At 38.2% G+C, this 23,651-nt stretch overlaps 1 protein-coding gene across 2 annotated transcripts; it reads left to right on the top strand.

The window, feature by feature from the left end:
- The first annotated feature begins 193 nt into the window (after positions 1 to 193).
- LOC117331340 (NEDD8-activating enzyme E1 catalytic subunit-like) lies at positions 194 to 22,049 on the top strand. 2 transcript variants are annotated; one of them, XM_033890023.1, is made up of 17 exons: positions 194 to 326; positions 1,178 to 1,283; positions 1,496 to 1,576; positions 2,106 to 2,188; positions 2,404 to 2,484; positions 3,351 to 3,394; positions 3,720 to 3,784; positions 7,503 to 7,658; positions 8,398 to 8,500; positions 8,901 to 9,014; positions 9,802 to 9,855; positions 11,146 to 11,182; positions 12,832 to 12,913; positions 15,858 to 15,958; positions 18,128 to 18,246; positions 20,269 to 20,408; positions 20,445 to 22,049. In XM_033890023.1, exons 2-16 carry the CDS (start codon positions 1,188 to 1,190, stop codon positions 20,364 to 20,366), a joined length of 1,314 nt encoding a protein of 437 aa, XP_033745914.1. In that variant the 5' UTR covers positions 194 to 326; positions 1,178 to 1,187; the 3' UTR covers positions 20,367 to 20,408; positions 20,445 to 22,049. The 2 variants fall into 2 exon arrangements, with proteins under 2 accessions (XP_033745914.1, XP_033745913.1); XM_033890022.1 differs by having other exon boundaries at positions 20,269 to 22,049.
- The last annotated feature ends 1,602 nt before the right edge of the window (positions 22,050 to 23,651 follow it).

Genomic DNA, 23,651 nt, shown 5'->3' with positions numbered 1-23,651 from the left:
AATGAAAATAAATTGATAAACACAAAGCTAGATCGAAAAAAATCATTATTCTGTTCTGCCATAATGGTTATAATTACTATGATATAGTATGCTAATATATATCTAAGAAATTGCAGTTATAAAAAAAGTCTTAAACATATTTATTTTTTTAACATTATAAGCGACATTCAATTTTGTTTAATCTGTGTGATATAAACGTTTCGTCTGAACGTTAATTATTACGGGAAATCGAAGCATGCTACTAACAATGTAGTTTCACTTTGCAACCACCAGACAAATAATTGCAATAATTGCTTATCTTCCAACTTTGATTCCTTAATTGAATGGTAAGTCACAAATTCAAAATAACGCTACTTTATCAGCTGAAGCACAGTATTAGACAACCTGGATTTTATAGAAAACGCACCGGTTGACCGAGTCAACTGACGTATTGAATATATATAAGCCTTATATGAAAATAACTTATTTGCAAAGGTACAGTACTAGAGCAATGGAGGGTATTATATATATATATCGTCAGTGTTATTATCTATTTTTACACATTTTTTTTTCAATATTTCAATAAATGATGCAGTCTAGTTACTGTATTTTTTATCGAGCAAATAAATATATTGATATTTTGGAACGTTTCTGACCTTATTTTCACTTAAAGTTTCCAAACAGATAAAATTGAGGTATACACTGTACTTCCCGTCATATTTTTCTGATGTTCTTATGCTACTTTATAAGTAAATGCGTAATGTTTCACCTATCAATATCCAAATCTCGAAGCAAACATTTGAATATTTATGATATACCTTATGTGAAGTTCTTTAGAGTCTGCTAAGTATAACACGTCATTCTGTCATAAAATACACAAAATACTTAAGGTCAAATCTTTTTACCTTAAGGTGAAAAAAGGTCGGTTAGATAATGGCAAAAAACGACTATTTGACATTATTTCCAGGTTTTTTACCTTAAGGAGTGAGACACATAATGTAAAATATTTTTACCTTATGGCAGGGACGTATATATATGTCCCTGCTTATGGTCAAATTTTTTGGTAAAATTTTTTTTTTCCATTATGTGACATCAGACATATTGACACACCACTTGTAGGAAAATGGATTTGTCCTCTTCACTGGGCATGCTAATAACTAATTACGTGCAGAGTAACTTATGCTTGAACCAATTATAGGTGATTGATTATGGAATCAGATTGGACCGGACGCTGGAATCATGTGCAGAAGTTTCTGGAGAGAGGAGGACCTTTTGCTCATCCAGATTTTGAACCAAGTTCTGAGGTAAGATATGGTATCCACCATGATAATTGTTCACTAATTTGTGGAGTTATGATATATTAACATAGTAAAGAGCAAGCATGTACATGGGGATGATCCTGACTAATATTTGTTCAACAAATGCAAGAAATGTGCTCTATCCAATATCATCATTACTAATGCTCGTGTAAGGATATAAACTTATTTACCATGTAATGTTTCTTTCTACTGAACAGGCTCTGGCCTTCCTACAGGAGGTGTGTAAGATCCTGGTTATAGGAGCTGGAGGTCTAGGATGTGAACTTCTGAAGGATCTGGTGAGACCAACATCACATGATTGAGAGTAATTTATGGCCGCCATATTTAAGCAATTCATCTGTACAATTGATGTTTAAGAAGAGAGATTCAAGCTCACATTTCTAAACCAAAATTTGACATTTGAAAATGAAATAAATGATAAATAATTTGAAGGGATCAGTAATTGGAATTTTTCCATTACTTTAATAAGAAATTTTGTTTGATATCAAGAGGTAATCGGTTTTGTGAAATTGCTCTGTATTGAGATTGTGTTATTCCAACTGGACCTGGCATAATTGCATCTTAGATTTTGAGAAATTGATATACCAAATCTGTATTTGGTTATATTTTTGTTATATTTAAGTGGATTTTGAGAATCAGTGATTTTGTAAAATTTGATATTTGTTGTGCAATGCATCAATATTTACATGTATGTCTATAACATATACATGTACAAAGTGCTTCGACAGTATACTATCACGCTGTTTAAGTGGAGGTTTCATGGTTGTTTTTAGAATAAATTTGAGTGAATTCGTTTTTGTTTTCCAGGCTTTAATGGGGTTTCAGAATATTACTGTAATTGACATGGACACCATAGACCTGTCAAATCTCAACAGACAGTTTCTGTTTAGGTAAGAAAGGCAGCCATTAACATAAAATACACCACACAGGCCATATAACATGATCTTACCTTTATATGACCATTTATATCATATTTCTTGGAGAATATAAGAGTCCCAACACATTTGTAGAATATATATGAATGATATGTTTTTATTGACAATTACTGTAAAATATTGACTGCTTCTGAATGCTAATGTAATCTAAATTCTGATTTTTTTTCCAGGAAAAAAGATGTTGGAAAATCAAAGGCAGATGTGGCTGCAGAGTTTATCAACAACCGGGTCCCTGGATGTAAAGTTGTGCCGTATCCTTAAATATGAAAAGGATTTATCAACTATAATGATACAACATAGACAATGATTATCTTAACAACCAATCTATTTAATCCTATCTTAACAAACAATCTATTTAATCCATACAGAACATAGTCTATTATACCATTTGTTTAAAGTTACATGTGACTTCATCAACTGTCTGTAGACCCTTTCCCTCCAATGGAATTTTACCTTGAAATACTCTCGCCACATCATACATTCATGCTTTACCATAAAGATTGTAGGAATGGAGATATATATATATATATTGTAGTAATGGAGGGGTTTAATTCCCCGATCGGACATGAAAAGGTCAGGGGTCACTTGCCAGACCATGTGGGTTCTTCGGGTACTCAGGTTTTCCTCACACACTTAGACCCCTCAAGTATGTGCTTCCATCTCGACCAACAAGCGTGACCAATAAAAATTGATAAGTTTACATTATTATCCCCAAATCTACTGATGTACTGGGTAGGGCTAATACATTTTTCTATACATGCTTACCAGATACAGACACCTGTGCTATATGTAAATACTTGTTTGTATGTTACATGACTTTTAGAAATGTGAAGTACCTAAAACAAGTTTACCTTTCCATTTCATCAATATATCTTCCCAGGCCTGTTTTCATTTTAGTTTAGAGGTCTTCATTATTTGTGAACATGTACAGATTTCAGGTTCTTTGTAGAAAGTCAGAGTGACAGCTGTTCATTTACTATATACATGTAGAGGAATTTGGTCGGTGGTGACATACAACCATAAAATTTATCCTTAGCTGAAATTAGGAAACTGGAATTATGCTAGTTGTTAGTTTTGCATCGCCTTGTTGGAATTTCTATTCCTTAACTGTTTCTAGTTATAATTGCAAAATACAGGAATTTGACGAAGCATTTTATAGACGTAAGTAAACTGACTTTGAGTCTACATATAATCTGTCACTTACATATCCTTTGTAAAGGTAAACAGCAGGTTGAATCATTAGAATTTAATTTAGGTTTTATTTCAAATGGCCATTAACAAGATCATTGTGATTTCTGAAAGTTTTCCATCGTTGACTTACTTCTCCATAGACTCTAGATAAGATAGGTAGACTCTTCATTTGATCCATATTTGTATGTACAGTCAATTATGGTACCTTTTGTATCTAGAGTGAATTATGGTACCTTTTGTATGTACAGTGAATTATTGTACCTTTTGTTGAATTGTAAACTTGTTAATTTTCCAGAATTCCATATCATCGTATGCGGTCTAGATTCTATTATTGCCAGGAGGTGGATGAATGGCATGCTGGTACTAGTATAACACTGGAGTCTTGTTTTTTTAGGTCATCTGACCCGAAGGGTCAGGATGACCTATAGTCATCATGCTTCGTCCGTCGTAGTGCGCCGTCCGCCGTGCGTCGTGCGTAAACTTTTGACATTTCAATCTTCTTCTCAAGTTCCACCAGTGGGATTAAGCTGAAACTTGCCTGAAATGATCCTGAGATGGTCCTGACCAAGTGTTGTTATTTTTCGGGTCATTCTGAAATCCAAGATGGCCGCCATAGCCGCCATTTTGAAAACACATTTTAAACTTCTTCTCAAGTTCCATTAGTGCTGTTGGGCTGAAACTTGCCAGAAATGATCTTGAGATGATCCTGACCAAGTGTTGTTATTTTTCGGGTCGGTCCGAAATCTAAGATGGCTGCCATAGCCGCCATCTTGAAAAACACATTTTAAACTTCTTCTCAAGTTCCACCAGTGCTATTGAGCTGAAACTTGCCTGAAATGATCCTGATATGATGCCGACCAAGTGTTGTTATTTTTCGGGTCGGTCCAAAATCCAAGATGGCCGCCATAGCCGCCATCTTGAAAAACACATTTTAAACTTCTTCTCAAGTTCCACCAGTGCTGTTGGGCTGAAACTTGCCTGAAATGATCCTGAGATGATCCCGACCAAGTGTTGTTATTTTTCGGGTCGGTCCGAAATCCAAGATGGCTGCTATAGCCGCCATCTTGAAAACACATTTTAAACTTCTTCTCAAGTTCCACCAGTGCTATTGAGCTGAAACTTGCCTGAAATGATCCTGATATGATAGCGACCAAGTGTTGTTATTTTTCGGGTTGGTCGAGAATCCAAGATGGCCGCCATCTTGAAAAACACATTTTAAACTTCTTCTCAAGTTCCACCAGTGCTGTTGGGCTGAAACTTGCCTGAAATGATCCTGAGATGATCCCGACCAAGTGTTGTTATTTTTCGGGTCGGTCCGAAATCCAAGATGGCGGCTATGGCGGCCATCTTGAAAAAACACATTTTAAACTTCTTCTCAAGTTCCACCAGTGCTATTGAGCTGAAACTTGCCTGAAATGATCCTGATATGATAGCGACCAAGTGTTGTTATTTTTCGGGTTGGTCGAGAATCCAAGATGGCCGCCATCTTGAAAAACACATTTTAAACTTCTTCTCAAGTTCCACCAGTGCTGTTGGGCTGAAACTTGCCAGAAATGATCCTGAGATGATCCTGACCAAGTGTTGTTATTTTTCGGGTCGGTCCGAAATTCAAGATGGCCGCCATAGCCGCCATCTTGAAAAACACATTTTAAACTTCTTCTCAAGTTCCAGCAGTGCTATTGAGCTGAAACTTGCCTGAAATGATCCTGATATGATCGCGACCAAGTGTTCATATTATTCGGGTCAGTCCGAAATCCAAGATGGCCGCCATAGCCGCCATCTTGAAAAACACATTTTAAACTTCTTCTCAAGTTCCACCAGTGCTATTGAGCTGAAACTTGCCTGAAATGATCCTGATATGATCGCGACCAAGTGTTGTTATTTTTCGGGTCAGTCCGAAATCCAAGATGGCCGCCGTAGCCGCCATCTTGAAAAACACATTTTAAACTTCTTCTCAAGTTCCACCAGTGCTATTGAGCTGAAACTTGCCTGAAATGATCTTGATATGATCCCTACCAAGTGTTGTTATTTTCGGGTCGGTCCGAAATCCCAAGATGGCCACCATAACCACCATCTTCAAAAACACATTTTAAACTTCTTCTCAAGTTCCACCAGTGCTGTTGGGCTGAAACTTGCCTGAAATGTTCCTGAGATGATCCCGACAAAGTGTTGTTATTTTTTAGATTGATCTGAAATCCAAGATGGCAGCCATATGGTGTCTTAAAAAAACACATTTTAAACTTCTTCTCAAGTTCCACCAGTGCTATTGAGCTGAAACTTGCCTGAAATGATCCTGATATGATAGCGACCAAGTGTTGTTATTTTTCGGGTTGGTCGAGAATCCAAGATGGCCGCCATCTTGAAAAACACATTTTAAACTTCTTCTCAAGTTCCACCAGTGCTGTTGGGCTGAAACTTGCCTGAAATGATCCTGAGATGATCCCGACCAAGTGTTGTTATTTTTCGGGTCGGTCCGAAATCCAAGATGGCTGCTATAGCCGCCATCTTGAAAAAACACATTTTAAACTTCTTCTCAAGTTCCACCAGTGCTATTGAGCTGAAACTTGCCTGAAATGATCCTGATATGATAGCGACCAAGTGTTGTTATTTTTCGGGTTGGTCGAGAATCCAAGATGGCCGCCATCTTGAAAAACACATTTTAAACTTCTTCTCAAGTTCCACCAGTGCTGTTGGGCTGAAACTTGCCAGAAATGATCCTGAGATGATCCTGACCAAGTGTTGTTATTTTTCGGGTCGGTCCGAAATTCAAGATGGCCGCCATAGCCGCCATCTTGAAAAACACATTTTAAACTTCTTCTCAAGTTCCAGCAGTGCTATTGAGCTGAAACTTGCCTGAAATGATCCTGATATGATCGCGACCAAGTGTTCATATTATTCGGGTCAGTCCGAAATCCAAGATGGCCGCCATAGCCGCCATCTTGAAAAACACATTTTAAACTTCTTCTCAAGTTCCACCAGTGCTATTGAGCTGAAACTTGCCTGAAATGATCCTGATATGATCGCGACCAAGTGTTGTTATTTTTCGGGTCAGTCCGAAATCCAAGATGGCCGCCGTAGCCGCCATCTTGAAAAACACATTTTAAACTTCTTCTCAAGTTCCACCAGTGCTATTGAGCTGAAACTTGCCTGAAATGATCTTGATATGATCCCTACCAAGTGTTGTTATTTTTCGGGTCGGTCCGAAATCCCAAGATGGCCACCATAACCACCATCTTCAAAAACACATTTTAAACTTCTTCTCAAGTTCCACCAGTGCTGTTGGGCTGAAACTTGCCTGAAATGTTCCTGAGATGATCCCGACAAAGTGTTGTTATTTTTTAGATTGATCTGAAATCCAAGATGGCAGCCATATGGTGTCTTAAAAAACACATTTTAAACTTCTTCTCCAGTTCCACTGGTGTCATTGAGCTGGAAATTGGTGAGGATGTTAAGGAAGCAGGGCCAACAAAGTATTGTTGTTTTTTTCGGCCTCGTAAAAACTTTGACATGGCAGCAATGACAGCCACTTTGTAACATGATTGCGCAATCATGGTTTCCATGAACAACACCTATTTCAAACTTCTTCTCAAATTCCACCGGTGGGATTCAGCTCTTACTTACCAGAAATTATCCTTAGATGGTCCAGACCAAGTGTTATTTATTGGGTCGGTCAGAAATCCAAGATGGCCACCATGGCCAACAGTGCCACTATATACTTGCTACAGAGAATGCATACTACAATAATATAAGGGTTTTAATTTAGAGTCAGATGACCGTTAAGGCCCCTGGGCCTCTTGTTTGTGGAAATATTGCTGATTAGTACTAGATGATAATGTTCATTGATTTAATCAAGGCCAATTGTATCATAGTGTGTGTCTGGTAAAGCATTTTATTTGTTTTAATACTGAAATTTATTGTTTTACTTAGATATGTATTTATGTTTGATTTTTGTTTTTTTATAACTAATTGCAGCAAAGAAAAGATATGGATTAAAATATATTCAATAATTCTTCATCGAAATAATATGTTTTAATGATTTGTATAAGATCTTTTATCAGCCTGTGATCGATTGTTGAAGGTGAGTATGCTGAATTACGAGGATGGTGAACTGGATCAGGGTTCTATCATACCAATGATTGACGGGGGAACAGAGGGATTCAAGGGCAATGCCAGGGTCATATTCCCGGGAATGACTGCATGTGTGGAATGTACTCTAGACTTATACCCACCACAGGTAGGTAAATTACTTATACCCACCACAGGTAGGTAAATTACTTATACCCACCACAGGTAGGTAAATTACTTATACCCACCACAGGTAGGTAAATTACTTATACCCAACACAGGTAACACAGTTCAGTTACGGAGGTTTTAAACCTATCAGATAGATTACAGTTAATATGAGATGGATTACAGTTAATATGAGATGGATTACAGTTAATATGAGATGGATTACAGTTAATATGAGATGGATTACAGTTAATATGAGATAGATTACAGTTAATATGAGATGGATTACAGTTAATATCAGATGGATTACAGTTAATATGAGATGGATTACAGTTAATATGAGATGGATTACAGTTAATATGAGATGGATTACAGTTAATATTAGATAGATTACAGTTAATAATGATTGCTGAAATCAATAGTTATAGCTTTTATAATCAACCAAAGGCAATACAACAAAATTTGAATAGTTGGGTAGCAGAGTGGATATTGCACCTGTCACATAGTAGGAGTCACCTGTGAGACTGCATTGGTTTTCTTGGGTACTGTTTCCGTTACGACCTCCTGTTTGCTTTCATCCAGGCCAACAAGAGTGATTAATGTAAATTGATGACATGTTTCATATTTGTTGTACATTGGAAACCACCAGAATTTCGGACAAACTAGCCAAAGGGACACTTACACTGGTTTTACTGTAGTGATAATGCCATCAGATTTTTAAATAATCTTTCTCTCTGTTACAGGTGAATTTTCCACTCTGTACTATTGCACATACTCCAAGATTACCCGAGCACTGTATAGAATATGCTAGGATTTTTCTTTGGCCAAAAGAGGAACCTTTTGGAGGTAAATACTATTGTTTGTTATACCTGTTAATGTAGGCTATATGCTTGATTATGTTATTTAGTATGCTTATTAAGGATCGTCTTATAAAACACTATCAAATGAGCTTTGTCTTGTCAACCTGTAAACACTATTGTGACATTATAAATGATGTCATGTCGCCCTGTAAACACTATTGTGACATTATAAATGATGTCATGTCGCCCTGTAAACACTATTGTGATATTATAAATGATGTCTTGTCACCCTGGAAACACTATTGTGATATTATATTTTACTAACATTTCGTGAGTTATAAAAGTCTGCATTGCCAAAACATTGCATTAAATAATATCAGGAGATGACTTTATAATCATATTATCTAGTATTAAATACCAATGTGTGCTTCACTGTTCTACTACAGCTGGGGTGAAGATTGATGGGGACAACCCAACACATATCAAGTGGATCATGGAGAAAAGTGTTCAACGGGCAGACGAGTTTAACATTTCAGGAATAACTTATAGACTAACGCAAGGTCAGTCATAAAGGAATATAGTCTAGCTAAGTCAGTATCAGACTTACACAAGGTCACTCATATAGGAATATAGTCTAGCTAAGTCAGTATCAGACTAACACAAGGTCAGTCATATAGTCTAGCTATTATAAGCCAGTGTCAGACTAACACTAATATAGGAATATTGTCTAGCTAAGTCAGTATCAGACTAACACAAGGTCAGTCATATAGTCTAGCTATTATAAGTCAGTGTCAGACTAACACTAATATAGGAATATTGTCTAGCTAAGTCAGTATCAGACTAACGCAAGGTCAGTCATATAGTCTAGCCAAGTCAGTATCAGACTTACACTAATATAGGAATATAGTCTAGCTATTATAAGTCAGTGTCAGACTAACACAAGGTCAGTCATATAGTCTAGCTAAGTCAGTATCAGACTTACACTAATACAGGAATATAGTCTAGCTAAGTCAGTATCAGACTTACACTAATATAGGAATATAGTCTAGCTAAGTCAGTATCCGACTTATACAAGGTCAGTCATATAGTCTAGCTAAGTCAGTATCCGACTTATACAAGGTCAGTCATATAGTCTAGCTAAGTCAGTATCCAACTTACACAAGGTCAGTCATATAGTCTAGCTAAGTCAGTATCCAACTTACACAAGGTCAGTCATATAGGAATATAGTCTAGCTAAGTCAGTATCAGACTTACACTAACATAGGAATATAGTCTAGCTATAGACAATTGTTTTGTAAGGATAGGTATGTATGAATATAGTACAAATTGTTTTTATTGTCTTTTCAGGTGTTGTGAAGAGAATCATTCCAGCTGTAGCATCAACTAATGCACTTATTGCAGGTAAGAACAGGGTAGGAAAGGTAAAATCAGTCTGTCAATAAAAACTTCCTGAGGGTCTGATTTTGTTAGCTCACCTGAACCGAAAGTCCTGTGAGCTTATGCTATGGTGCAGCGTCCGTCGTCTGACATCCGTCAACATTTTCTTTAAGTCGCTTCTAGTCATGAAGTAATAGATTAATTTGAACCTCCAAAGCCAGAGAGGCGGGGCCCAATAGGGGACGTTGAGGTAATTCCTTGAAATCACTACTAGTCATAAAGTTATGAATGGATTTTAACCCAATTCAAACAGAAACTTCCTTGGGAAAAGGGGAACAGATTTTGCATAATCAGTGACTCTGACCCACAAGAACCCAGAGAGGCGGGGCCCAATAGAAGTAAGTCCTTTTAATCGCTACTTCTATTTTTAAAACCATTGACATCCCCACTCCATAAACATACATAGCATCTCTTGGGCTGGGCACCAAGAGATAAACAATCCTGTTGTAAATATAGGCCCTTGGGTTTTCCCCACCCCTAGGGACTTTGTTTCTTGGTTATGTTTTTGAAACCATTGAGATCCCAACCCTATAATCATATACAGCATTGTTGGGCATCAAGAGATCAACACAATCCTGATGTAAAAATAGGCCCAGTGGTCTTTCCCCATCCCAAGGGACTTGGTTCCTTTAAACACAACCATGTTGTAAAAACAATACCAGGGTTCTTTTCTCGCCCCTAGAGAGCCTGGACTGCATTTCTGGGTTGTCTTTAAAGCAGTTAAGATCCCTATGCCATAACCATATATAGCATTGTTTTAAATTAACAAATAAAGCTGTTAACGAATTGAACATGAACATTATTTTGATGTTTTGGTCAAAGCCAACCAGGTGAGCGATACAGGCCCTTTGGGTCTCTTATTTAGTTCTTTTAGGCAAATATGAACCTTTAGGAAGGTTTTAGATGAACAGGAGCCTTTAGGAAAGTTTGAGATGAACGTTAACCTTTTGGATGGTTTTCAGTGAATATGAACCTTTAGGAAGGTTTTAGGACAGACCTTTCTAGGAAAGGTTTAGACAAATATAGACTTTTCAAAAGGGTTTGAGATAAATATAAACTTTTCAGGAAAGGCTTAGACAAACAGTCTTTTCAGGAGGGTTTGATAAAAAGTGGATAATTATGTTTAGATTTACTCCTTAACAAAAATTCTTCAAAATACAGTGTAACTACTGCACAAGCAATCATGTCTTTTTTAAAACCTTGCATTCAAAATATTTTTTTTTTGATTCACAACAATCTTTATTTTTGCATAAGCTGCCTGTGCAACAGAAGTTTTTAAAATAGCAACAAGGTAAGTATAACTTTTCAATTATCATAGATAGTTTAAGTAAATAAGAAAACTTTTTTTTTTGGATTATGACTTTCCTGTTTAAGAATTTGCAATGTCAACTAGCATTTATTTTGGGTTTTCATTTTTCTATCATAAGGAAAAAATACATTTGGAGTTATTTTACCATATATAGTACTATTTTGCATAGAACTTTCAAAATTTATTTGTGGTTACATGGTGTGTCAACTATATTTAGGTCACTGAGACTATTATATAATGTAGTCTCAGGTTCTGTGTGTGGGTATACGTATACAGCAGAATTCACACCAATAATATAGATCATTGTGAGACCTAGTATATTTTGACCTTTGACTACTTTCTTTGCAAGCAGAAAGGTATGACACAGTTTGCTCATTGGAAACAGTTAAGCTAAGCTAACTGCATGGTTCTATGTTCCAGTTGTTGTTTACCACTAAGTAATCACATGGTTCTGTGTTCCAGTTGTTGTTTACCACTAAGTAATCACATGGTTCTGTGTTCCAGTTGTTGTTTACCACTAAGTAATCACATGGTTCTGTGTTCCAGTTGTTGTTTATCACTAAGTAATCACATGGTTCTGTGTTCCAGTTGTTGTTTACCACTAAGTAATTACATGGTTCTGTGTTCCAGTTGTTGTTTACCACTAAGTAATTACATGGTACTGTGTTCCAGTTGTTGTTTACCACTAATTAATCACATGGTTCTGTGTTCCAGTTGTTGTTTACCACTAAGTAATTACATGGTTCTGTGTTCCAGTTGTTGTTTACCACTAAGTAATTACATGGTTCTGTGTTCCAGTTGTTGTTTACCACTAAGTAATTACATGGTTCTGTGTTCCAGTTGTTGTTTACCACTAAGTAATCACATGTTTATGTGTTCCAGTTGTTGTTTACCACTAAGTAATTACATGGTTCTGTGTTCCAGTTGTTGTTTACCACTTAAGTAATCACATGGTTCTATGTTCCAGTTGTTGTTTACCACTAAGTAATCACAAGGTTCTGTGTTCCAGTTGTTCACCACTAAGTAATTACATGGTTCTGTGTTCCAGTTGTTGTTTACCACTAATTAATCACATGGTTCTATGTTCCAGTTGCTGTTTACCACTAAGTAATCACATGGTTCTATGTTCCAGTTGTTGTTTACCACTTAAGTAATCACATGGTTCTATGTTTCAGTTGTTTACCACTAATTAATCACATGGTTCTATGTTCCAGTTGCTGTTTACCACTAAGTAATCACATGGTTCTGTGTTCCAGTTGTTGTTTACCACTAAGTAACCACATAGTTCTATGTTTCAGTTGTTTACCACTAATTAATCACATGGTTCTATGTTCCAGTTGCTGTTTACCACTAAGTAATCACATGGTTCTATGTTCCAGTAGTTGTTTACCACTAAGTAATCACATGGTTCTGTGTTCCAGTTGTTGTTTACCACTAAGTAATTACATGGTTCTGTGTTCCAGTTGTTGTTTACCACTAATTAATCACATGGTTCTGTGTTCCAGTTGTTGTTTACCACTAAGTAACCACATGGTTCTATGTTCCAGTAGTTGTTTACCACTAAGTAATCACATGGTTCTGTTTTCCAGTAGTTGTTTACCACTAAGTAATCACATGGTTCTGTTTTCCAGTTGCTGTTTACCACTAAGTAACTACATGAACTTTAGTGATACAGAAGGGATCTATACGTACACGTTTGAGGCAATGCGCAAGGTTTGTATGTTTTCATACTAAATAAGTTTTGTGTCCATTCCTAGTACGGTTTGTGTGTGTCCAGTCCTAGTGAGGTTTGTATGTGTCCAGTGGTAGTAAGGTTTGTATGTGTCCAGTCCTAGTGAGGTTTGTATGTGTCCAGTCCTAGTGAGGTTTGTATGTGTCCAGTGGTAGTGAGGTTTGTGTATGTCCAGTCCTAGTAAGGTTTGTGTGTGTCCATTCCTAGTAAGGTTTGTATGTGTCCAGTCCTAGTGAGGTTTGTATGTGTCCAGTCCTATTGAGGTTTGTATGTGTCCAGTCCTAGTAAGGTTTGTATGTGTCCAGTCCTAGTAAGGTTTGTATGTGTCCAGTCCTAGTAAGGTTTGTATGTGTCCAGTCCTAGTAAGGTGTGTATGTGTCCAGTCCTAGTAAGGTTTGTATGTGGCCATTGGTAGTAAGGTTTGTATGTGTCCAGTCCTAGTTAGGTTTGTATGTGTCCAGTGGTAGTAAGGTTTGTATGTGTCCAGTGGTAGTGAGGTTTGTATATGTCCAGTCCTAGTAAGGTTTGTGTGTGTCCATTCCTAGTAAGGTTTGTATGTGTCCAGTCCTTGTGAGGTTTGTATGTGTCCAGTCCTAGTGAGGTTTGTATGTGTCCAGTCCTAGTAAGGTTTGTATGTGTCCAGTCCTTGTGAGGTTTGTATGTGTCCAGTGGTAGTGAGGTTTGTATGTGTCCAGTCCTAGTAAGGTTTGTATGTGTCCAGTCCTAGTGAGGTTTGTATGTGTCCAGTCCTAGTAAGGTTTGTATGTGTCCAGTGGTAGTGAGGTTTGTATGTGTCCAGTGGTAGTGAGGTTTGTATATGTCCAGTCCTAGTGAGGTTTGTATGTGTCCAGTCCTAGTGAGGTTTGTGTGTGTCCAGTCCTAGTGAGGTTTGTATGTGTCCAGTCCTAGTAAGGTTTGTATGTGTCCAGTCCTAGTAAGGTTTGTATGTGTCCAGTCCTAGTAAGGTTTGTATGTGTCCAGTCCTATTGAGGTTTGTATGTGTCCAGTCCTAGTAAGGTTTGTATGTGTCCAGTCCTAGTGAGGTTTGTATGTGTCCAGTCCTAGTAAGGTTTGTATGTGTCCAGTCCTAGTAAGGTTTGTATGTGTCCAGTCCTAGTGAGGTTTGTATGTGTCCAGTCCTAGTAAGGTTTGTATGTGTCCAGTCCTAGTGAGGTTTGTATGTGTCCAGTCCTAGTGAGGTTTGTATGTGTCCAGTCCTAGTGAGGTTTGTATGTGTCCAGTCCTAGTGAGGTTTGTATGTGTCCAGTCCTTGTGAGGTTTGTATGTGTCCAGTCCTAGTAAGGTTTGTATGTGTCCAGTCCTAGTAAGGTTTGTATGTGTCCAGTCCTAGTGAGGTTTGTATGTGTCCAGTCCTAGTAAGGTTTGTATGTGTCCAGTCCTAGTGAGGTTTGTATGTGTCCAGTCCTAGTGAGGTTTGTATGTGTCCAGTCCTAGTGAGGTTTGTATGTGTCCAGTCCTAGTGAGGTTTGTATGTGTCCAGTCCTAGTAAGGTTTGTATGTGTCCAGTCCTAGTGAGGTTTGTATGTGTCCAGTCCTAGTAAGGTTTGTATGTGTCCAGTCCTAGTAAGGTTTGTATGTGTCCAGTCCTAGTAAGGTTTGTATGTGTCCAGTCCTAGTAAGGTGTGTATGTGTCCAGTCCTAGTAAGGTTTGTATGTGGCCATTGGTAGTAAGGTTTGTATGTGTCCAGTCCTAGTTAGGTTTGTATGTGTCCAGTGGTAGTAAGGTTTGTATGTGTCCAGTCCTAGTAAGGTGTGTATGTGTCCAGTCCTAGTAAGGTTTGTATGTGTCCAGTCCTAGTAAGGTTTGTATGTGTCCAGTCCTAGTAAGGTTTGTATGTGTCCAGTCCTAGTGAGGTTTGTATGTGTCCAGTCCTAGTAAGGTTTGTATGTGTCCAGTCCTAGTGAGGTTTGTATGTGTCCAGTGGTAGTGAGGTTTGTATATGTCCAGTCCTAGTGAGGTTTGTATGTGTCCAGTCCTAGTAAGGTTTGTATGTGTCCAGTCCTAGTGAGGTTTGTATGTGTCCAGTCCTAGTAAGGTTTGTATGTGTCCAGTCCTAGTAAGGTTTGTATGTGTCCAGTCCTAGTAAGGTTTGTATGTGTCCAGTCCTAGTAAGGTTTGTATGTGTCCAGTCCTAGTAAGGTTTGTATGTGTCCAGTCCTAGTAAGGTTTGTATGTGTCCAGTCCTAGTAAGGTTTGTATGTGTCCAGTCCTAGTAAGGTTTGTATGTGTCCAGTCCTAGTAAGGTTTGTATGTGTCCAGTCCTTGTGAGGTTTGTATGTGTCCAGTCCTAGTAAGGTTTGTATGTGTCCAGTCCTAGTAAGGTTTGTATGTGTCCAGTCCTAGTAAGGTTTGTATGTGTCCAGTCCTTGTCAAGTTTGTATGTGTCCAGTCCTAGTAAGGTTTGTATGTGTCCAGTCCTAGTAAGGTTTGTATGTGTCCAGTCCTAGTAAGGTTTGTATGTGTCCAGTCCTTGTGAGGTTTGTATGTGTCCAGTCCTAGTGAGGTTTGTATGTGTCCAGTCCTAGTAAGGTTTGTATGTGTCCAGTCCTAGTGAGGTTTGTATGTGTCCAGTCCTAGTAAGGTTTGTATGTGTCCAGTCCTAGTAAGGTTTGTATGTGTCCAGTCCTAGTGAGGTTTGTATGTGTCCAGTCCTAGTAAGGTTTGTATGTGTCCAGTCCTAGTGAGGTTTGTATGTGTCCAGTCCTAGTAAGGTTTGTATGTGTCCAGTCCTTGTGAGGTTTGTATGTGTCCAGTCCTTGTGAGGTTTGTATGTGTCCAGTCCTTGTGAGGTTTGTATGTGTCCAGTCCTAGTAAGGTTTGTATGTGTCCAGTCCTAGTACGGTGCAAATACTTTGCATTTGGACTTTTCTTTTGTACCTGAATCTTTTGTGTTTGTATTCCAGGAGGACTGTATGGCCTGTAGTAACATACCACAGAACCTGAATTTCTCTGAGACTGACAAATTACAAGATATACTCACATACCTCATTGAAAGTCCTGAATAGTAAGTTCACTAGTTAATTATGTTATGTTCTGTTTTTTTTTTTTTTTACATTTTCAATTATATCCATAATTTTCCCTGAATTTAAACAGTACTCAACATTTTCACTTTTATGCAGGAAATGAAATTACATTTGAATTCTAAGTATTTATAATTGGAGAACCTGTTTTTCAAATGTTTTATTAGCCCAACGCCATCAGATGGTGGGCTGTGTAAATTGCCCTGCATCTGTGTTCCGTGGTCTGCCCGTCTGTGGCCTGCTGTAAGCCCTTTAAGAATTCTTGTTTATCCATTTCATGAGATGCACCAGATGGACGTAAAGTTTGATAAGAAGGTTCCCCTTGGCCTGTAGTTGTAATTGTGCCCTTTTGATTTTGGAACTGATCAGAAAAACAAAATGGCTTTCATTGGAAGAGCATGACAACATTAAATTTATGTAAATATGACATGGATCGCAATTATTTAAATGAATGCGAGAAGAGAAAATCAGACGTTTGAATGTACTACCTATGGTAACGCGGTCCCCAACATTACCACACACTGTGACGGCGGAGAGTACTACCCGTGGTAACACAGTCCCTGACATTACTACACACTGTGACAGCGGAGAGTACTACCCGTGGTAACGCGGTCCCCACCATTACTACACACTGTGACGGCGGAAAGTACTACCCGCGGTAACACGGTCCCCGACATTACTACCCACTGTGACGGGGGAGAGTACTACCTGTGGTAATGTGGTCCCCGACATTACTACACACTGTGACGGCGGAGAGTACTACCCGTGGTAACGCGGTCCCTAACATTACTACACACTGTGACGGCGGAGAGTACTACCCGTGGTAACGCGGTCCCTGACATTACTACACACTGTGATGGCGGAGAGTACTACCTGTGGTAACGCGGTCCCCGACATTACTACACACTGTGACAGCGGAGAGTACTACCCGTGGTAACGCGGTCCTCCGTCCGTCAACAATTGACTTATTTGACTTCTTCTTCATAACCGCTAATCAGAATTTGAACAAATTTAGTCAGAAGCATCCCTATGGGTAGGGGACTCAAAATTGTACAAATGATGGGGCTGACCCCCTTGGGGCCTCTGGGGTGGGGCCAAAAGGGGTCAATTTGGAGCTATTGATATCAACGACTTCTTCTCTGAAACCAAGCAATGGCTATCGCTCATATTTGCCAGGTAGTATCACTATGGGGTGGGGATTCAAAATTGTACAAATGATGGGGCTGATCCCCCCAGGGGCCTGAGGGACAGGGCCAAATGTGGTCAATCCGGCTATATTGATATAAACGACTTCTTCTCTGAAACCAAGCAATGACTATCGCTCATATTTGCCTGGTACCATCATTATGGGGTGGGGATTCAAAATTGTACAAATGATGGGGCTGACCCCCCAGGGGCCTGAGGGGCAGGGCCGAATGTGGTCAATTTGGCTATATTGATATAAACAACTTCTTCTCTGAAACCGAGCAATGGCTGTCGCTCATATTTGCCTGGTAGCATCACTATTGGGTGGGGATTCAAAATTGTACAAATGATGGGGCTGACCCCCCAGGGGCCTGAGGGGCGGGGCCAAATGTGGTCAATCGGGCTATATTCATATAATTGACTTCTTCTCTGGAACCAAGCAATGGATATCTCTCATATTTTACTGGTAGCATCACCTTGGGGTAGGAATTTGAAATTGTACAAATGATGGGGCCGACCCCCCTGGGGGCTGAGGGGCAGGGCCAAAAGAGGTCAGTTTTGCAAAATTGAAATAAACGGCTTCTGCTCTGAAACTAAGCAATGGATATCGCTCACATTTCCCAGGTAGCCTCCCTATAGGATGGGGATTCAAAATTGTACAAATGGTGGGGCTGACCCCCCTGGGGGCTGAGGCGCGGGGCCAAAAGGGGTCAGTTTTGCAAAATTGAAATAAACGGCTTCTGCTCTGAAACTAAGCAATGGATATCGCTCACATTTCCCAGGTAGCATCCCTATAGGATGGGGATTCAAAATTGTACAAATGGTGGGGCTGAACTGTTTTTTATTTGCATTATTTAATGTCTGACCAAAGGAAATGCTAATATTCTTTTCATCTATTACTATAAACTTTGTTTGATGTGTATAACATTTTGATCAGATTTATAGTAATAGTTATGTTATTTGTGCAGCCAGATGAAGTCTCCGGGAATGACAACATCTGTAAATGGAAGCAATAAAACATTGTACATGCAAACTGTGAAATCTATAGAGGAGCGAACAAAGGCAAATCTCAAGCTAACTCTAAAAGGTATGTACAGACAAATCTCAGACAAACTGTAAAAGGTATGTATAGGCAAATCTCAAGCTAACTCTAAAAGGTATGTACAGACAAATCTCAAATTACCTCAAAGGTATGTACTATAGGCAAATCTCAAATTACCTCAAAGGTATGTATAGGCAAATCTCAAATTACCTCAAAGGTATGTACATGTATAGGCAAATCTCAAATTACCTCAAAGGTATGTACATGTATAGGCAAATCTCAAATTACCTCAAAGGTATGTATAGGCAAATCTCAAAATTACCTCAAAGGTATGTACATGTATAGGCAAATCTCAAATTACCTCAAAGGTATGTACATGTATAGGCAAATCTCAAATTACCTCAAAGGTATGTATAGGCAAATCTCAAATTACCTCAAAGGTATGTACACATGTACATGTATAGGCAAATCTCAAATTACCTCAAAGGTATGTACACATGTACATGTATAGGCAAATCTCAAATTACCTCAAAGGTATGTATAGGCAAATCACAAATTACCTCAAAGGTATGTATAGGCAAATCTCAAATTACCTCAAAGGTAAGTATAGGCAAATCTCAAATTACCTCAAAGGTAGGTACAGACAAATCTCAAATTACCTCAAAGGTATGTATAGGCAAATCTCAAATTACCTCAAAGGTATGTATAGGCAAATCTCAAACAAACTGTAAAAGGTATGTATAGGCAAATCTCAAATTACCTCAAAGGTAGGTACAGACAAATCTCAAATTACCTCAAAGGTATGTATAGGCAAATCTCAAACAAACTGTAAAAGGTATGTATAGGCAAATCACAAATTACCTCAAAGGTATGTATAGGCAAATCTCAAATTACCTCAAAGGTATGTATAGGCAAATCTCAAACAAACTGTAAAAGGTATGTATAGGCAAATCTCAAATTACCTCAAAGGTATGTATAGGCAAATCTCAAATTACCTCAAAGGTATGTATAGGCAAATCTCAAACAAACTGTAAAAGGTATGTATAGGCAAATCTCAAATTACCTCAAAGGTATGTATAGGCAAATCTCAAATTACCTCAAAGGTATGTATAGGCAAATCTCAAATTACCTCAAAGGTATGTATAGGCAAATCTCAAACAAACGCTTAAAGGTACGTACAGACAATTCTCAAATTACCTCAAAGGTAAGTATAGACAAATCTCAAATTACCTCAAAGGTATGTATATAGACAAATCTCTAGGGTATGTACATGTAAATGTTTAAGGTACAAGTGACTAGTTAGGATATGTAAAGGTAAATGTTTAATGATACAGGTGACTGGTTAGGGTAAATGTTTAATGATACAGATGACTTGTTTTGGTATGTACAGGTAAATGTTTACTGATACATGTGACTGGTTAGGGTATGTACAGGTAAATGTTTAATGATACAGGTGACTGGTTAGGGGATGTACAGGTAAAGGTTTTTTGATACAGGTGACTGGTTAGGGTATGTACAGGTAAATGTTTAATTATACAGGTGACTGGTTAGGGTATGTACAGGTAAATGTTTAATGATACAGGTGACTGGTTAGGGTATGTACAGGTAAATGTTTAATTATACAGGTGACTGGTTAGGGTATGTAAAGGTAAATGTTTAATGATACAGGTGACTGGTTAGAGTATGTACAGGTAAATGTGTAATGATGCAGGTGACTGGTTAGGGTATGTACAGGTAAATGTTTAATTGTACAGGTGACTGGTTAGAGTATGTACAGGTAAATGTGTAATGATACATGTGACTGGTTAGGATATGTACAGGTAAATGTTTAATGATACAAGTGGCTAGTTAGAGTATGCACAGCTTGAGTCATGTATTCCTTGTGGAATCGGTCGGCTGGGTGTCACAGAACTTACTATACTCTACAGACATTTGATCTCCTATTCCCTGTGTAATTCATTTAAAGTTTACGAAGTATAATAAAGCTAGCTTCTGTGTGGTTTGTTGTTACAGAACTAGGACTTGATACCCAGTATAATAACGTTACTGTGTGGTTTGTTGTTACAGAACTAGGACTCGTGGATGGTCAGGAGCTGTATGTAGCGGATCCCACCACACCCGTAACTGTGACCTTTAAACTACAGCTGGGCTCAAAAATGGAATAATCAACCAACATCACAGCATCTTATCAATTAAGAATGACTGGATATTGCTAATGTGAGATCAACTGAAATGAAAGTGTTCAAAGCCTTCGTCACACAGACTTTTCTATTTATTATAAAATTTGTTTTCAAGGAGTGCTTATTTATGACAAGGAACAAATAATAAAAGCACTGCAACCATGACCAACAAATGATCGTACTACTCTACCTATAGTGCCGATACGTCCATTCTTTAAACATAGGTTTGTGTGATAATTGGACCATATCATCAGGAGGTGTGTTTATGAGCAAAACATGGGCTACATCATGTAGATATGTTGTTAGACAACTTAGTCATGTTATCCAGATTGTTTTGCCTCTCAATTAGTGAGCCTCGTCTGCAGAACCAGTGTTGTGGAGCAAGAAGTGATATTGATGATTTATTTACTATTCTTTTTCATATTTTCAATAAATCTGCTCACTCAAGATGATACTTAACACAAATTAATAACTTCAGTCCTCTAGCTGGGAGAAGAATGTGACACAAAGCATATTCCCTTGTACAAGTTTTGCTTGCAATGTAGCCAATAGTCTTTTAGTTCAAGAAGGTGTCAACACTGCAATCGTTAGGTCATTTTTACCAAGATGATTGTATTTCTCCATTGTGATATAGCCGAGTTACTTCCCTTTGGGCCACTCTATCCATGATAGTATAGTAGTAGTAGAGTACCGATCAGCTCGACGGGCTCAGAATGGTAGTACTGATCAGCTTGACGGGCTCAGAATGGTAGTACTGATCAGCTTGACGGGCTCAGAATGGTAGTACTGATCAGCTTGACGGGCTCAGAATGGTAGTACTGATCAGCTCGACGGGCTCAGAATGGTAGTACCGATCAGCTGGACGGGCTCAGAATGGTAGTACTGATCAGCTTGACGGGCTCAGAATGGTAGTACTGATCAGCTTGACGGGCTCAGAATGGTAGTACCGTTCAGCATGACAGGGGCTCAGAATGGTAGTACCGACCAGCTTGACGGGCTCAGAATGGTACCATTGTTGCTGATTCTGTGACTAGGGGGCAATTACTATGATGTATATAGTGTGGATGTAATAGCGGTCAAGATCAAAATCAAAATCAAATCCACTATGGAAAGCAAAAAGGAATTTTCTAAATTACCTGTAAGCACAGAATTGCTCTTTTGTACAATATTTATGTATGACTCAAGTACATTTATTACACGTCCTTTGCTATCAATATTTTTAAAACTGAACAAACAAATCATTTTAACATTTGTTATATTTAGATCTCCTTATACAATGTATCATTAAAATATAAGATCAACTATTCCTGGTTCCATTACATCACAAAAATATGTGAAGCTAAAGGTTTTACAAAGTACATTTACTTCCATAAAGTTCAGATTAATTGCATAATGGCGTGGATTCTGTCTGATAAAACATTTCTCATTTGTCTAATGTAATGTTCAAGGCAAGTTGGACAGGTTAAATGAAATTTCATGATCCTGAAGATTTGTAACTCCAACAAGTAACACCTTTTATATCCTGTATTCACTATGGATAATTTGTAATAGTTGTATTGTCTATACAGGTGTAAAGATTAATTTAGGTTTTGACTACTGTGATAATGGAGGGTAAAACAAGTATTGAAAATTTTGTATTATTTGTCAATAAATAATCACTGCTATGTACTATGGCTTGTGTATTATCTGTTAATGTGGTGTGAAACACTAACAAGAGGCCCATGGGCCTTAACAGTTACCTGAATTTTGGTAGCTATGATTTCTGTGATCTTGGATATGAGGTCAGTGTATTCACTCCAGCATGCTACAGGCAAAATTTATCATTTTGATGTGTTGTTCCTCCAGGAGACATTTTAAAGATTTTAGCATATTTGAGCCTGGTGGCCGTAAATGAAGGTCAAGGTCATGCTCATTCATCTGAACAATCGTTATAGCCCTTTACCCCAGCATGCTATATGCCCAATACCAATATCAGGTTTCTAGGTTCCTTGGTTCATGAGAAGTCATTCTAAAGTTTTAGCATATTTTACCCCTGTGACTTTAAAGTCAAGGTTATTCAGTGGCATTCATTTGAACAATCTTAATACCCTTCACCCCAGCATGCTATAGGTCTAATATCAGATCTCTTGGTTATTGAGAAAAAGTTAAAAGTTTTTAGAATATTTGACCCCCGTGACCTTGAATGGATGTCAAGGTCATTCATTTGAACAATCTTGGAAGCCCTACTAACCAGCATGCTACAGGCATAATATCAACTCCCTGGGCCTCCTCGTTAAGAAGTTGTTTAAAGGAAAATGTTGACGCCAGACAGGCAAGGGCAAGTGAGCTAAAAACTGCATGTTTTCCTCGAAGTCTAGATAATGACAAAACAAGCATGGAAAGGCACAGTAAATTTTTCGGACAAAACTTTTTTCGCAACAAAGCCAATGTTGGCACAAAGATCACTCGTGTCAATTTTCAAGACAATCTGTTAATTATTTCCTGTGCCGTGTCCCCATGTTATGTTGTACCTTACCCACAGCACTTTCATGGATGTCAGAAAATCTGCATCAACTCTTTCTCAACTGATAATCTACTGTAAAAGTTCATGCTTGGTGCCAAGTATCCCTTTATGTAGGGTTCACACCTGTATGTTACCCTTGGTCCCGAGTTGTACATATTTCATTTCGAGATTGATCTGAAAACAAGGTGGCCGAATTGCAGCTGTTTTGACATCTCCATTTCTCAAATTATATTCTGAATTTGGTTGTGCTTGTGTTAGTTGAAGTTTGTTGAACACTTGATGGATCTCTCTCAGATTTAATGTGCAAGTTAAGCTTGTTTTCAAACGATTAAGTGGAAGCAGAGAAAAGTAGAGAAAATTTCAGTCTTTACCGGGATCCAATAAATCCTGAACGGTGGGCGCCAAGATCGCGTTATGGGTTACCAGACCGATAAAAGGATATTTCTTATATTTACCACACCTTGTTTACCTGATGTCAGGTGGTCTGCACAGAGACTTTTGTTTTTGCTCAAATATCTTGATCAATGTTTTTTTTTTAATCAGGTAAGAAATACTTTTGGTAACTTTTACACGAGCGTTAGAAATTTTGACAAGAGGTCCAAGAAGCCTTCATAACCCATTACATATACACTGCTGCTTTTACAATTCTACGTCTTTCCTGTGACTGTTAGATCATTTTGAATAAGTAACTTTGGAGACAGATGACGGACACCACACCATGGCATAACCTTTCTGACAAATGTGCTAATAAATAACTTGACAAAATG

Source organism: Pecten maximus, chromosome 7 (genome assembly GCF_902652985.1).
Source record: "Pecten maximus chromosome 7, xPecMax1.1, whole genome shotgun sequence".
NCBI lineage: Eukaryota > Metazoa > Mollusca > Bivalvia > Pectinida > Pectinidae > Pecten > Pecten maximus.
Note: the sequence above shows the minus strand (reverse complement) of the source record. Positions and strands in the feature narration are given on the sequence as shown.